The sequence below is a fragment of the Sapajus apella genome, unplaced genomic scaffold (genome assembly GCF_009761245.1).
Source record: "Sapajus apella isolate SASKATOON/1434 unplaced genomic scaffold, GSC_monkey_1.0 scaffold102, whole genome shotgun sequence".
In the NCBI taxonomy this organism is placed as follows: Eukaryota; Metazoa; Chordata; class Mammalia; order Primates; family Cebidae; genus Sapajus; species Sapajus apella.
In genome coordinates, this window is record NW_022437042.1 from 3,182,538 (window position 1) to 3,196,287 (window position 13,750).

At 44.2% G+C, this 13,750-nt stretch overlaps 1 protein-coding gene across 1 annotated transcript in view; it reads right to left on the reverse strand.

The window, feature by feature from the left end:
• The window catches only part of CUNHXorf56 (chromosome unknown CXorf56 homolog), a 26,469-nt gene extending 13,523 nt beyond the window's left edge, over positions 1-12,946 (reverse strand). Inside the window, exons 1-2 of the mRNA XM_032258358.1 lie at positions 12,734-12,946; positions 8,769-8,886 (exon numbers count right to left, since the gene is read on the reverse strand). Coding sequence (XP_032114249.1) covers positions 8,769-8,886; positions 12,734-12,857 — 242 coding nt within the window. The 5' untranslated portion in view covers positions 12,858-12,946. The remainder of the gene's footprint in view (positions 1-8,768; positions 8,887-12,733) is intronic.
• Positions 12,947-13,750: the final 804 nt, after the last annotated feature.

Here is a 13,750-nt window from a genome sequence, read left to right on the forward strand (position 1 = left end):
ACTCTGTCTCAAAAAAAAAAAAAAAAAAGAAACTAAATCTCTGAGGGTAAAGCTGAGGCATTCAAATTAGAAAAACAAAACAAAACAAAAAAAAAAAAACTCCAGATAGACCCAGTGGCTCACAGCTATAATTCCAGCACTTTGGGGGACCAAGGTGGGTGGATCACAAGGTCAGGAGTTTGAGACCAGCCTGGTCAAGATGGTGACACACCGTCTCTACTAAAAATACAAAAATTAGCTGGGTGTGGTGGGGGGCGCCTGTAATCCCAGCTACTCGGGAGGCTGAAGCAGGAAAATTACTTGAACCCAGGAGGCGGAGGTTGCAGTGAACCGAGATTGTGCCACTGCAATCTAGCTTGGGCGACAGAGCAAGACTCCGTCTCAAGCAAAAACAAAAATTCCTTCAGATGATTCTAGCACACAGTGAAGGTTGAGAATCACTTTGCTAAGGTGCAAATGAAAAGCAGAATTGCTGAGGCATACATTATGTGCATTTTTAGCTGTACTGGATGTTGCCAAAGTGCTTTCCAAAGTCATTATCACTATTTACAGTCCTTCTGGTACTGTAGGAGACTTTCAGTTGCTCTTTGATAACACATGGGTATTATTTTCCCAGTTGAAGGATAAGGAAATTGGGGGCCTGAAAGATTACTCACCCAAAGTCACAAAGTGGTACTGCTTGGGATATAACTATACAGACTGTGCTGACCATCATCTTTAAGGTTCTGCCTCTCCACTTACCAGTATTATTTATGTCAAAGCTGCTCCAATTCATTGGCATCACTGGATCAGGGCACTAACAATATTTTTGATTCTGTATACCTTGTCTGGTCCCACTGGGACTAAATTCAACCCCAGACTGAAAGGAGAGATTCACCATAAAAAGAATGAACTTCTCCTAGAATCCTGAAGTCAGCCAATCCCATAAGTTCAAGCTTTCAAAACATACAGAAATATTAAACAAATGGGGCTCTGTATTTCTTAATGAGTTAAATCTTCAAGTACCAATGACAAACTGGATTTTGTCAAGTTTATAAAAATGTATCTATTTCTAACCATGTGCCAAGAAGCAGGCAAGATGTCTGTCCTAAGGGTTTCAGAAATATAAGGCAGGGTCCCTGCTCTCAAAAAGTTCATCTTATTGAAATAATGAGACTTTAATGTAAATGGAGGTAAGGATTTTAAGTGGTATGATTATAAAGAAGTGATTGATACGAGCTAGATGTTTAAGATAATTGACCTTGATTTTCTTTCCTACCCTGAATCTCAAGGAATATATGAGATAGGGAAGACTCTGTGACCAACAACAAAACAAAACAAAACATTCTCAGCTGGGCGCGGTGGCTCACACCTGTAATCCCAGTACTTTGGAAGGCCAAAGCGGGTGGATCACCTCAGGTCAGGCCAGTTCGAGCATGGCCAACATGGTGAAACCCTGTCTCTACTGAAAATACAAAAATTAGCCAGGCATGGTGGTGCCTGTAATCCCAGCTACTGGGGAGGCTAAAGCCAGAGAATTGCTTGAACCCCAGAGGTAGAAGTTGCACTGAGCCAAGATCACTCTACTGTACTCCAGCTTGGGCAACAGAGAAAACCCCCGTTATCACAAAAAAAAAAAAAAAAAAAAAAATTCTCCATTCTGGCTGTGGTAGCCAGCCTCTAAGACGGCCCCCAATGATCCTTGTACCTAGCACTAACATTCTTGTACAGTCACCTCCCACAATGAATAGCACTGACTTGTGACAACAATAGGACATCACAGAAACGATTGTGTGTGCCTTCTGAGTCATAGCCATAAAAGACATTGCAGCTTCTGCCTTGCTCTCCTGAATTACTTACATTCTGGGAAGCCAGCTGCTATGTCATGAGGATACTCAAGTGGCCTTATGGAAAGATCCCTGTGATGAGAAACTGAGACTTCTTGCCAACAGTTAGCACTCAGCTGCCAACCACGTGAGATACCTTGGAAGAAGAATCTCCAGTCCTAATTAAGATTTCAGGCCAGGCATGGTGGCTCACACCTGTAATCCCAGCATTTTGGAAGGACAAGGCAGGGGGACTGCTTGAGCCTAGGAGTTCAAGACCAGCCTGGGCAACGTAGCAAGATCGTGTTTACAAAAGAATTTAAAAATTAGCCAGGCATGGTGGCACATGCCTGTGGTCCCATCTACTCAGGAGGCTGAGATGGGAAGATCACGAGCCCAGGAGTTCAAGGCTGAAGTGAGCTGTGATTGTGCCACTGCACTCTAGCCTGGGTGACAGAGTGGGACTCTGTCTCAAAAAAAAAAAAAAAAAAAAAGACTTCAGATGACTGTTTACATGGTCATCTTCTTAATCACAGCTTCATGAGAGACCAGAACCACCTAGCTAAGTTTGCTCTTGAATTACTGACCCACAGAAAGTATATAAAATGATAAATGTTTGTTCTTTTAAAAAGAATCAAGAGAGTACAAGAAGATGAGGATGGATAGATCATACAGCCCATTCAGGCTTAGATTTTTTTCTTTTCCTGAGACAGAGTCTCGCTCTATTGCCCGGGCTGAAGTGCAACGGTGCGGTCTCGTCTCACTGCAACCTCCGCCTTCCAGGTTCAAGCAATTCTCTGCCTCAGCTTCCCGAGTAGCTGTGATTACAGATGCCCACCACCACGCCCAGCTATTTTTGTATTTTTAGTAGAAACGGGGTTTCACCATCTTGGCCAGGCTGGTCTTGAACTCCTGATCTTGTGATCCACTCACCTTAGCCTCCCAAAGTGCTGGGATTACAGGTGTGAGCCACAGCACCCGTCCCAGGCTTAGATTTTGTCCAGCTAACTAGGAGTTTTTTCCTTGTACCCCACAATGATCCCTAACTGAAATCAGATGGAAAGGAAGGAGGAGTCCTTAATGGATTGGGCTAGATTCTTCCCCACTCAGAGTAGCTTTCTGCTTACCAGTCTTATATGTTTATACTTCTGGGTAAGAATTTAATTAAAGAAAGGATTTTTCCTTTAAAAATGTCTGAAAAGGCATTGCTCTAAGTGATGAAGAGTCACTAACAGATTTGAAGCAGGTGATTGACATAATATGCATCTTAGACAATTCAGGCAGTAAAGGATAGACTGGAGGAGAGCAAAACTAGAGACCAAAAGACCAGGTAAGAGGCCGCATCAGTAGTCTAAGCAAATGATCTGGGGTACTAGAATAATGGCAGTGCAGCAGAGATGAACAGGAGGGAGCAGCCACAAAAGAGATTAGAAGGCAGAACCGACAGCACATGGTGAGTGACTAGATATGTGCAGGGGATGGTGTGATTGTGGGAACAGATGAGACAAAGACCGACTGACTCCCAGATTTCTGGCTGGAGCCACTGCACGAATCCTGGTGTCATCATAGGAAGAAGGAATAGCATTTGGCTAATAGTAACGGAGACCTGACTACAATGGCTTCAACAAAAGAGCTTGTTCTCTCATGTAAAAGACATCAGGAGGCAGGCAGTTCTGAGCACTGGTTGAGACCCAAGGGTAGCAGGACAAAGGCTCTGCAATTCTTGTGGCCTCTCCTTCCCAGTCCCAGGCTGGCTGCTAGTGCTCCAATTATCACGTCCATTTCCCAAGAAGCAGGATGGAATGACAAAAGAGTAAAAAAGGCTTGAAGGCGCCCATCAGCTGACATCTACTTCCATCTCTTTTGCTTGGCAAAAGCTAAGTCATATTCAGAATCTTAGTTGCTGGGGGGAAGGGGACTGGAATATGCACTCTAACTTTACAGACACACTTGTATAGGAGGGTATAGCAGAAGAGTGTTGGAGTGGTGCTGAGTGAATCAATCTGTGGTAGTGTCCACAGTAGAGAAATGATGAGTTTGGTCTTCATCATGTTGGATCTGAGAGGTAGGACATCAGGTGAAGAGGGAGAGTAGGCAGTTAGCTATACAGTTCCGGGACACAGGAAGGCACAGCAAGCAGATTTAGATTTTATCATCCGCATAAAAATGTAAGTGTAACTAATGCCATGTAAGGTGATGAGAATGCCCAAGGAAGGCATAAAGACAATGGGGACAAAAGCAAGGTCAGAACCATGGGGAATACCAATAGTTGAGGGGCAGGCAGAAGAAAAAGAATCCAAAAGATTGAGAAGGCCAAAGAAGAAGGAGACTCACAAGAGCAGCTTCACAAAAATCAAGTGAAGAGACTGCATCAAGGGACACATGGTCAACAAAGATGTGGACAGAAAAGCACTCACTCAATTTGCAACTGGGAGAGCAGTCGGTGAAGGGAAACAGGGTACTAGAGAATGATAGAGTCAAAGGAGGGTTACTTTAGAATGGAGAGCCTTGGAGGTAGAAAGTGATGAGCTCCAGGGCATGTGTTGGGAGATGGCTATTTTCTGTAACTGGTGCTTCCCATAGGCAGCTGGATTTTAAAAAGAGGAAAAGGTAAGAGCAGAGAAAAATTCCACCCTGACTGACAGAGAAGCCCACTGAGTGGGTCCTTGGAAAGACTATCTATAATTAGAGCAGTAACTATAGCAACCAAGGGGGAAGTTTACCATGGCTTGCTGGTAAACTCTAAGAGCTGCAGCCCAACAGAGTCATTTGGTGAGAGGCCACTGGCCTGAGCACTACCTGACAATAAGGCTAGGCCTAAAGCTGGCTCACCTCCAAGAGCAGGCCAGTTGAATTTGGGGTTTCTACTTCAATCTAGGGCTATCCAGCAGTTTTCTGGCCTAGAGGTAAGGGCATCTACCATACAGTGCCTTAGGAACCTGTGGTCCAGTTGTGTTGTTAGATTACTTTCTATATTAACTAAATAACACATACTAAATTAATACACACAACACTTACATGTAATGATACATAAATATAATATAGATAATAAAAACTGAATGATCCTGAATATAGTCAGCTGATAATTTTCAAACTCACAAACCTAAGTAATAGAGGGAGACAAAGCACAGAGAATGAATTAGCCTTCGATATCAGATGTTATTTAGGAACCTTCCTATCTATATACCATACATAATCAACGATTTCCTGATATTTCCTGGCGGGCCTTCCTTTGCAAATTTCCTAAGTTATATAATCTGTGCTTCCAGTTGTATCTTGTATTTAACCAATTTTCTCTTCAGTTGCTCCATTCTAAAAACCCAGTTATCATAACGGTGCTTGATGCCTGATTTGCTACCAAAAGTCACCTAGCAGTATTTTCTAACTCTTTTCATTAGTGTGGGCTAAAAACTGTTTGGCATCTTAAAGTAAATGTAGCTAGGCCTGGCATGGTGGCTCATGCCTGTAATCCCAGCATATTGGGAGGCCGAGTTGGGCAGATCACCTGAGGTCAGGAGTTCGAGACCAGCCTGACCAACATGACGAAACCCCATCTCTACTAAAATACAAAAATTAGCTGGGCATGTTGGTGGGTGACTGTAATTCCAATTATTCAGGAAGCTGAGGCAGGAGAATTGCTTGAACCTGGGAGGCAGAGGTTGCAGTGAGCTGAGATCACTCCATTGTACTCCAGCCTTGGGTGACAGAGCAAGACTCAGTTTCAAAAAAAAAAAAAAATTCACCACATTCTGGCCGGGCACAGTGGCTCATGCCTATGAGTCCAGCACTCTGGGAGGCCAAGGTGCGAGAATCACTTGAGTCCAGGAGTTCGAGACCAACCTGGGCAACATGGTGACACCCAACTCTACAAACAAAAAATTAGCTGGGCGTGGTGGCACATACCTATAGTCCCAGCTACTAGGGAAGCTGAGGTGTGAGGATCGCTTGAGCCCAGAAGGACAGGGCTACAGTGAGCCGTGACTGTGCCACTGCACTTCAGCCTGGGTGACAGAGCAAGACCCTGCCTTAAAAAAAAAAAAAAAAAAAGGCTGGGTCCAGTGGCTCACACCTATAATCCCAGCACTTTGGGAGGCTAAGGCAGATGGATCACTTGAGGTCAACAGTTCGAGAACAGCCTGGCCAACATGGAGAAACCCCGTCTCTACTAAAAATACAAAAACTAGCCAGGCATGGTAGCAAGCACCATCTCAAAAAAAAAAAAGAAAAGAAAAAAAACTCACATCCATCTAGGAACCTCGGAATGTGACCTTATTTGGAAATAGTGATGATGCAGATATAATTAGTTAAGTTAAAATGATGTCATACTAGAGTAGGATGGGCCCTTAATCCAATATGACTGGCGTCCTTATAAGAAAAGAACAGACAAAGGGAGAATGCCATGTGATGATGCAAGCACTGACTGGAGTGATACATTTACAATACAAGCCAAGGAATGCCAAGGATTGCTGGCAAACACCAAAAGCCAGGAATGAGGCAAAGCAGGATTTTCCCCTACAATCTTCAGAGAGAGCAGGGCCTTACCAGCACCTTGATTTCAGACTTCTAGCCTCCACAATTATTCCACAATTTCTATTGTTTTAGGCCACCCAGTTTGTACTACTTTCTTTTTTTTTTTTGAGACAGAGTCTCACTGTGTCACCCAAGCTAGAGTGCAGTGGCACAGTCTCACCTCATTGCAACCTCTGTCTCCCCATTCAAGCAATTCTCCTATCTCAGCCTCCCGAGTAGCTGGGATTACAGGCTCACAAGCCACCATGCCCAGCTAATTTTTGTATTTTTAGTAGAGATGATGGGGTTTCACCACATTGGCCAGCCTGGTCTCAAACTCCTGGCCTCAAGTGATCCACCCAACTCAGCCTCCCAAAGTGCTGGGATTACAGGCATGAGCCACCACACCCAGGCTGTAGTACTTTATTATGGCAGCTCTAGTAAACTAATACACTGGTATATTCCAGACTTCTAGGATAGCACCTGGAACACAGTAGGAACTCGGTAAATGAAATATTTGCTGCATGAATGGACGGATTTTTTAATTCCCTAGGATTGACCTTTCCATGACTTCTGGCACCTGTTACTGACAGTCCCCTAGCCAAACCCCCGTACACTTCGTGATACTCTCTCCTGTCTTCCGCATCACCAGGTTCTTCTGGTTCTGTTCCAACTCTTTTATCTGCCTTTTAAATATTCAGTCTTCTCTGCTTGCTCCACACTCTGTAATTTTATCCCTTCCCAGGTTTCAATTTCACATATATAGCAAGGACTCCCAAATCTAAAACAGAGCTAACCACATCACTCCCCTGCTTGAAAACCAGAGATGGCTCTTCATTGCCTACAGATTAAGGCCAAACTTGTCCACTTCTGCACTTTACTCTGTCCTCATCCCAGTATGCATGAACCCCTTCCTGTAAAGTAACCTGTGCTCCAGTCATGAAGGACAATTCAGATTTCTAAAGCGCATCGTGTTTGATGTTTCTAATGCTTCCATATTCCTTCTACCTGGAATGCTCCTCATTCCCTTCATCTCCTTGGTGAAATCCTAGTTCAGGCTAAACACAAATGCCATCATCTTTAGAAGACTTTCCTGGCTACCATTCAGAAAAAATGACCCACTCCCACCTGTTTTTCCTTTTGTTCAGAAGACCAGTATTTTTTCCTATCACAACAGGAGTCATTCCCTCAAAGTCATGAACTCTTTAATAGTAAAAATCGGGCAGGGGGTGGTGGCTCATGCCTGTAATCCCAGCACTTTGGGAGGTTGAGGCGGGTGGATCACGAGGTCAGGAGATCAAGACCATCCTCGTCAACATGGCGAAACCCCGTCTCTACTAAAATACAAAAAAATAGCATGGCATGGTGGCACATGCCTGTAGTCACAACTACTCAGGAGGCTGAGGCAGGAGAATTGCTTGAACCTGGGGGTGGAGGTTGCAGTGAGCCACGATTGCACCACTGCACTCCAGCCAGGCGACAGAGTAAGACTCCTTCTCAAAAAAAAAAAAATTATAAAAATCATACCTTATTCATCTTCACAGATCCAGTACCTAGCCCAATGCCTGGCACATGGTATGCTCCACAAGATTACAGGTTGAATGAACTCATTTAAACCTGTATTGGTAAACAAACCACAGCTATCAAATGGCAATGGAGGAGCTAGGCACAGTAGCTTATGCCTGTAATCCCAGCACTTTGGGAGGCTGAGCAGAGAGGATCACTTGAGGCCAGAAGTTCGAGACCAGCCTGGCCAACATGGTGAAACCTCATCTCTACTAAAAATACAAAACTTAGCTGGGCGTGGTGGTACATGTCTGTAATCCCAGCTACTGGGGAGGATGAGGCAGGAGAGTTGCTTGAACCTAGGAGGTGGAGACTGTAGTAAGCCGAGATTATGCCATTACACTCCAGCCTGAGCAACAGAGTAAGTGAGACTCCATCTCAAAAACAAAAAAAAGCAATGTAACCACATCTGACCACCATTTCAACAAAGCCCACTAAAGATATCACTGCATTAACAGAAGTTAGAAAACCACCACAAATGTCAAAGTATTGGGCCCAAATGACCTGTTCAACAATAGATGTAACTTTTTTTTTTTTTGAGACAGAGTCCTGATCTGTCACCCAGGCTGGAGTGCAATGGTGCGGTCTCAGTTCACTGCAACCTCCGCCTCCTGGGTTCAAGAAATTCTCCTGCCTCAGCCTCCCGAGTACCTGACATAGCCATCACACCCAGCTAATTTTTGTATTTTTAGTAGAGACAGGGTTTCACCATGTTGGCCAGGCTGGTCTCGAACTCCCGACCTCGCAATCCACCCGCCTTGGCCTCCCAAAATGCTAGGATTACAGGCATGAGCCACTGCGCCTGGCCTTAGATGTGATATTTATATTCTTCAGAAATAGACTCCAACACAATAGGAAAATCCTAAACAGGGAGCATCAGCCTCTTACCTCCGCAGATACGTAGTCTCCTCGTCTTCTGTGTTACAAAACTTATGGGCATGTTTGGCAGCATCAATCACACGGGACCGGTCCCGGGGTCTCATGGGCAATTTCTCTAACTGGCAATCTGAAGGAATAGAGAGATTGTGTCACTAGAGTCACTGCAAAATATCCTGAGATGTTTTCAATGGGGCCCCTGGCATTAGAATTTGCTACTACAATTACTATGCTTATTGAAGCCTATTATTGAATGTTCCAACTAAAAATGACTTGCTGTTAGGAGATCTTGGTTTTGGTTCCAGCTCTGTTACTACCTTGGTGATCTTTGGCAAATCACTTCCTCCTTCAGAGACTTTTGCCTCATTTGAAAGATGAGTAGATGATATTATCTCAAAAGTCCTTCCCAGTACTGCAATTCTGTGATCATAGTACACTTGGTTTGTGTTATAATGCATGAATCAGGAGACACAATCAAGCATGCTGGAATGCCTACAAGGAAGCACTGGGAAAAGTGGGTATGTGCTAAGAAAAGGAGAAAGGCTGGGTGAGGTGGCGTGTACCTACAGTCCTAGCTACTCAGGAGGATGAGGCAGGATGACTGCTTGAGGACAGGAGTGCAATGCTATCATGTGCCATGATTGTGCCTGTGAATAGCCACTGTACTCCTGCCTTGGCAACACAGTGAGATCCTGTCTCTGTTTAAAAAAAAAAAAAAAAAGAGGCCAGGCGTGGTGGCTCACACCTGTAATCCCAGCACTTTGGGAGGCTGAGGCAGGCAGATCACCTGAGGTCAGAAGTTCAAGATCAGTCTGGCCAACATGGTAAAACCTCATCTCTACAAAAATACAAAAATTAACCAGGCATGATGGCAGGGCCTATAATCCCAGCTACTTGGGAGGTTGAGGTGGGAGAATCACTTGAACCTGGGAGGCGGAGGCTGCAATAAGCTGATATCACACCACTGCACTCCAGCCTGGGCAACAGAGAGCAAGACTCTGTCAAAAAAAAAGAGAAGGAGGAGGGTAAGTGATATGATATATATAGGATACAAATGATCTATCCTATTTGGAGGAGTTTTAATATGAAAACACAGTAAACAAATTAGGTACAGTTGTAAAGCAGATTGAAAATTGATATAACAGGCCAGACACGGTGGCTCACGCGTAAAATCCAACACTTTGGGAGGCTGAGGCGGCCAGATCACCTGAGGTCAGGAATTGGAGACCAGCCTGGCCAACATGGGGAAACCCCATCACTACTAAAAATACAAAAATTAGCCGGGCATGGTGGCAGTCACCTGTAATCCCAGGTACTCGGGAGGCTGAGGCAGGAGAATCACTTGAACCTGGGAGGAGGAGGTTGCAGTAAGCCAAGATCGTGCCATTGCACTCCAGCCTGGGCAACAAGAGCTAGACCCTGTCCCAAAAAAAAAAACCATACAAAAAAAAAAAAAAAAAAAGAAAAGAAAAGAAAGAAAGTCCCCGCCCTGATAAAGCTTACATTCTAGTGGAAGAGGCAACATATTTTAAAATAATAATATGATCTTCGGCAGTGATAACCGCTAATTTAAAAAATTAGGCTGGGTAAGAGGACAAAGTGACAGGGATGCTGTTTTAGATAAGGTTATCAGGGAAGAGTTCTCTAAGGAAATGACATTTCAGCAGAGACCTGAATGAAGTAAGGAGGCACTGAGGGAAAAGTTTTTGGGGCAGAAGAAATACCAATTCCAAAGGCACTGAGGAGCAGGAACACTTTTGACATGATGGAGAAAAAGCAAGAAGGCCACTGTGGCTGGAGTGCAATCAGCAAGGGAAAGACTGCTGGGAGATGAAGCCTGAGAGGTAGCCAGAGGCCCAATCATGAAGGGTTTTGGTATGGATGGACTTTAGTTTTATTCTCAGTGTTATACGAAACCATAGGTTTTGAACAGGACCCTGGCTACTACGTGGAAGAGTGGGAGCAGCGAGGGCAAGAGACTATTGTGCCAATCCAGGTGAAAGATGGTGGTAGCTTGGACTAGAGTGTTCGACATGTAGGTGGTAGGCCAGGCGCAGTGGCTCACGCCTGTTATCCCAGCACTTTGGGAGGCCTAGGCGGGTGGATTACTTGAGATCAGGAGTTCAAGACCAGACTGGCCAACATGGTGAAACTCCATCTCTACTAAAAATACAAAAATTAGCTGGGCCTGGTGGCATGCACCTGTAATCCCAGGTATTTGGGAGGCTGAGGCAGGATAACTGCTTGAACCTGGGAGGCGGAGGTTGCAGTGAGCCAAGACCACACCACTGCACTCCAGCCTGGGTGACAGAGGGAGACTCCATCTCAAAAAGAAAAGAAAAGAAAAGAAAAGAAAAGAAAAGAAAAGAAAAGAAAAGAAAAGAGGAGAAGAGAAGAGAAGAGAAGAGAAGAGAAGAGAAGAGAAGAGAAGAGAGAAGAGAAGAGAAGAGAGAAGAGAAGAGAGGGAAGGGCAAGGGGAAGGGGAAGGGGAAGGGGAGGGAAGGGAAGAAGAAGAAGAAGAAGAAGAAAGAAGAAAGAAGAAAGAAGAAAGAAGAAAGAAGAAGAAGAAGAAAGAAGAAAGAAGAAGAAGAAGAAGAGGAGGAGGAGAAAAGAGAAAAGAAAAGAAAAGAAAGAGAAAGAGAGAGAAAGAGAAAAAGAAAAGAAAAGAAGGAAAGAAGGAAGGAAGGAAGGAAGGAAGGAAGGTGGTAAGAAGCAGTCACATCCTGCAAGAAAGAAAGAAAGAAAGGAACAAAGAAACAAAGAAAGGGAGGTGGTAAGAAGCAGTCACATCCTGCATACATTCTCAAGAAAGCACCTGCAGGATTTCTTGATGGACTGGACAGATGTAAGGTATGTGACAGCAGTCAAGAGTGGTTCCAGATTTTAGTCTGAGATACTGGATGAATAGAAGTACTACTGACTGCAATAGCGATGACTACAAGAGGAGCAATTGGAGAGCAGGTGTAGAGGGTCATGAATTCAATTTTCAACATGATGTATTTGAGAGGCCCATTAGACGTTCAAGTGGAAATGTTGAATAGGCAATTGCAGTCTGAGAAGATGTGCAGGTTAAAGATGAACATCTGGGAGTTACCAGCATGTAACTATCTATTTAAAGCTTGGGGACGACTAAGATCACCGAGGGGGTGGATACAGAGTGAGAATAGGTCAGAGTACTGAGCTCTAGGGCAATGGATCCCTAAAAGTCTGAGAGAGAAAAGAGAGCCAGACAAGAAGGGGAAAAATCTGAGGTGGAAAGAAAATCAGAAGAGTATGGAGTCTTGGAAGCAAATAAAAAACGTGTTACAAGAATAATGGAATAATTATCTCTGTCAAATGCCATTGAGAGAAGAACTAAAATGAACATTGATAATTGACCAACATAACTGGTAACATGGAGTTCAGTTAGTAATCTTGTCAAATACGGTTTAGATGATGAGGTGGGAAGGAAAGCCTACCTGAAGTGAGGTCAGGAGAGAATGAGAAGTCAGGATGCAGAGACAGCCAATATAGGCAACTCTTTTGAGAAGTTCTGCTATAAATGAAGCAACGAAATGGGGTTACAGCTGGAGGGGAATACAGGATCAAGGGAGGGTTTTACTTTCATTTATCGTAAGATAAGAGCAATGCAGCATCTTGGTATCCAGCAGAAACGTTATAAAGTTTCTAGAGGCAGTAGTTTTTGAAGGCAGTGGCGTAAGAGGGAAATACAATGTTTGTGCTTCTATTTTTGTTTTCCTGAAGAAGTTTAGTTTTGAGGAAGGTCTGGATACAGAGTCACAAGCTAAACAAAAAGCAGGAAAAAAAGAATATGCCCTGGAGTGGGGCGGGGATGTGCAGGGGGGATTTCGACGGAGAGAGAAAACCCACCAATCTTCATTGAGAAGTGGCTCCCAAAACACAGCCACAGGAAATTCGCCTTCAAGAACAAGAAGTCTCGCTCCTTGCAGACGCCCCCGCAGTTCCCAGCTACTCACCCAGCACTAGGACCATCTGGCCGCACAAACAGTAGTACACATGGAGGGGCTTCTCACCGTCGTCATACTCCTCCCGGTCCCGAGTGTCAGAGCAAACTACTGACCTAGACACTACTTTCGGCATAGCTCCCAGGAGCAACCTGAAAATTCTACGCCAAGAAGAGGGTCGCGCAGAAATGACGTCACGACCGGACCTTGCGCCTTTTCCCTGAGGCTACGCTGGTCACGTGTTAGTAGTAGTCTTATAAACTTCCGGGCTATCCTATCGGGCTAAGATATACGGGGGTGCGCCTGGAACCTCCCAGAACCTACTTTGTCTTGGCCAAGTTAGTTGGGACTCCTGTGATCTGGGAGCCACTTCTCAACGAAGATTGGTGGGCTTTCTCACAACACCCTTAATATTATATAAATTCTTTATATTTCTATAACGCATGCATATATATGTATATATACACACATATATATAAGACCAGCTAAATAAAGGACTATACATTATATATTCTATATGTAAGATTTCACAGTGGGTGTCCCTGCCAATACCAGGTCATACCACATTTGTTGGTGGGTCTCCCTGACGGGCCCTTTGGCTTTCCCCTTTCCTTTGGCTCCCTTGTCTCTTACCCCAGGAGCAAATTTAAAAATTTTTTTTAATTAAAAAAAAAAAGGGCCGGTGGCCAGGCGTGGTTATTCACGCCTGTAATCCAAGCACTTTGGAGGCCAAGGCGGGCGGATCACCTGAGGTTGGGAGTTCAAGACCAGCCTGACCAACATGGTGAAACCCCGTCTTTAAAAAAAATAAAAGAAATAAAAATAAAAGAAAAAAAGGGCCGGGTGCGGTGGCTCACGCCTGTAATCCCAGCACTTTGGGAGGCCGAGGATAAAAGAGATACTAATTTAGGTGTATTTCTAAATAGGATTTTGATTTTAATGATTATTCTGGATGAGTACCTAATTTTTTAGGTATCTTATTTTTTAGGTGACAAAATTCACCCTTTAAAATGTGTAATTGAGTGGTTT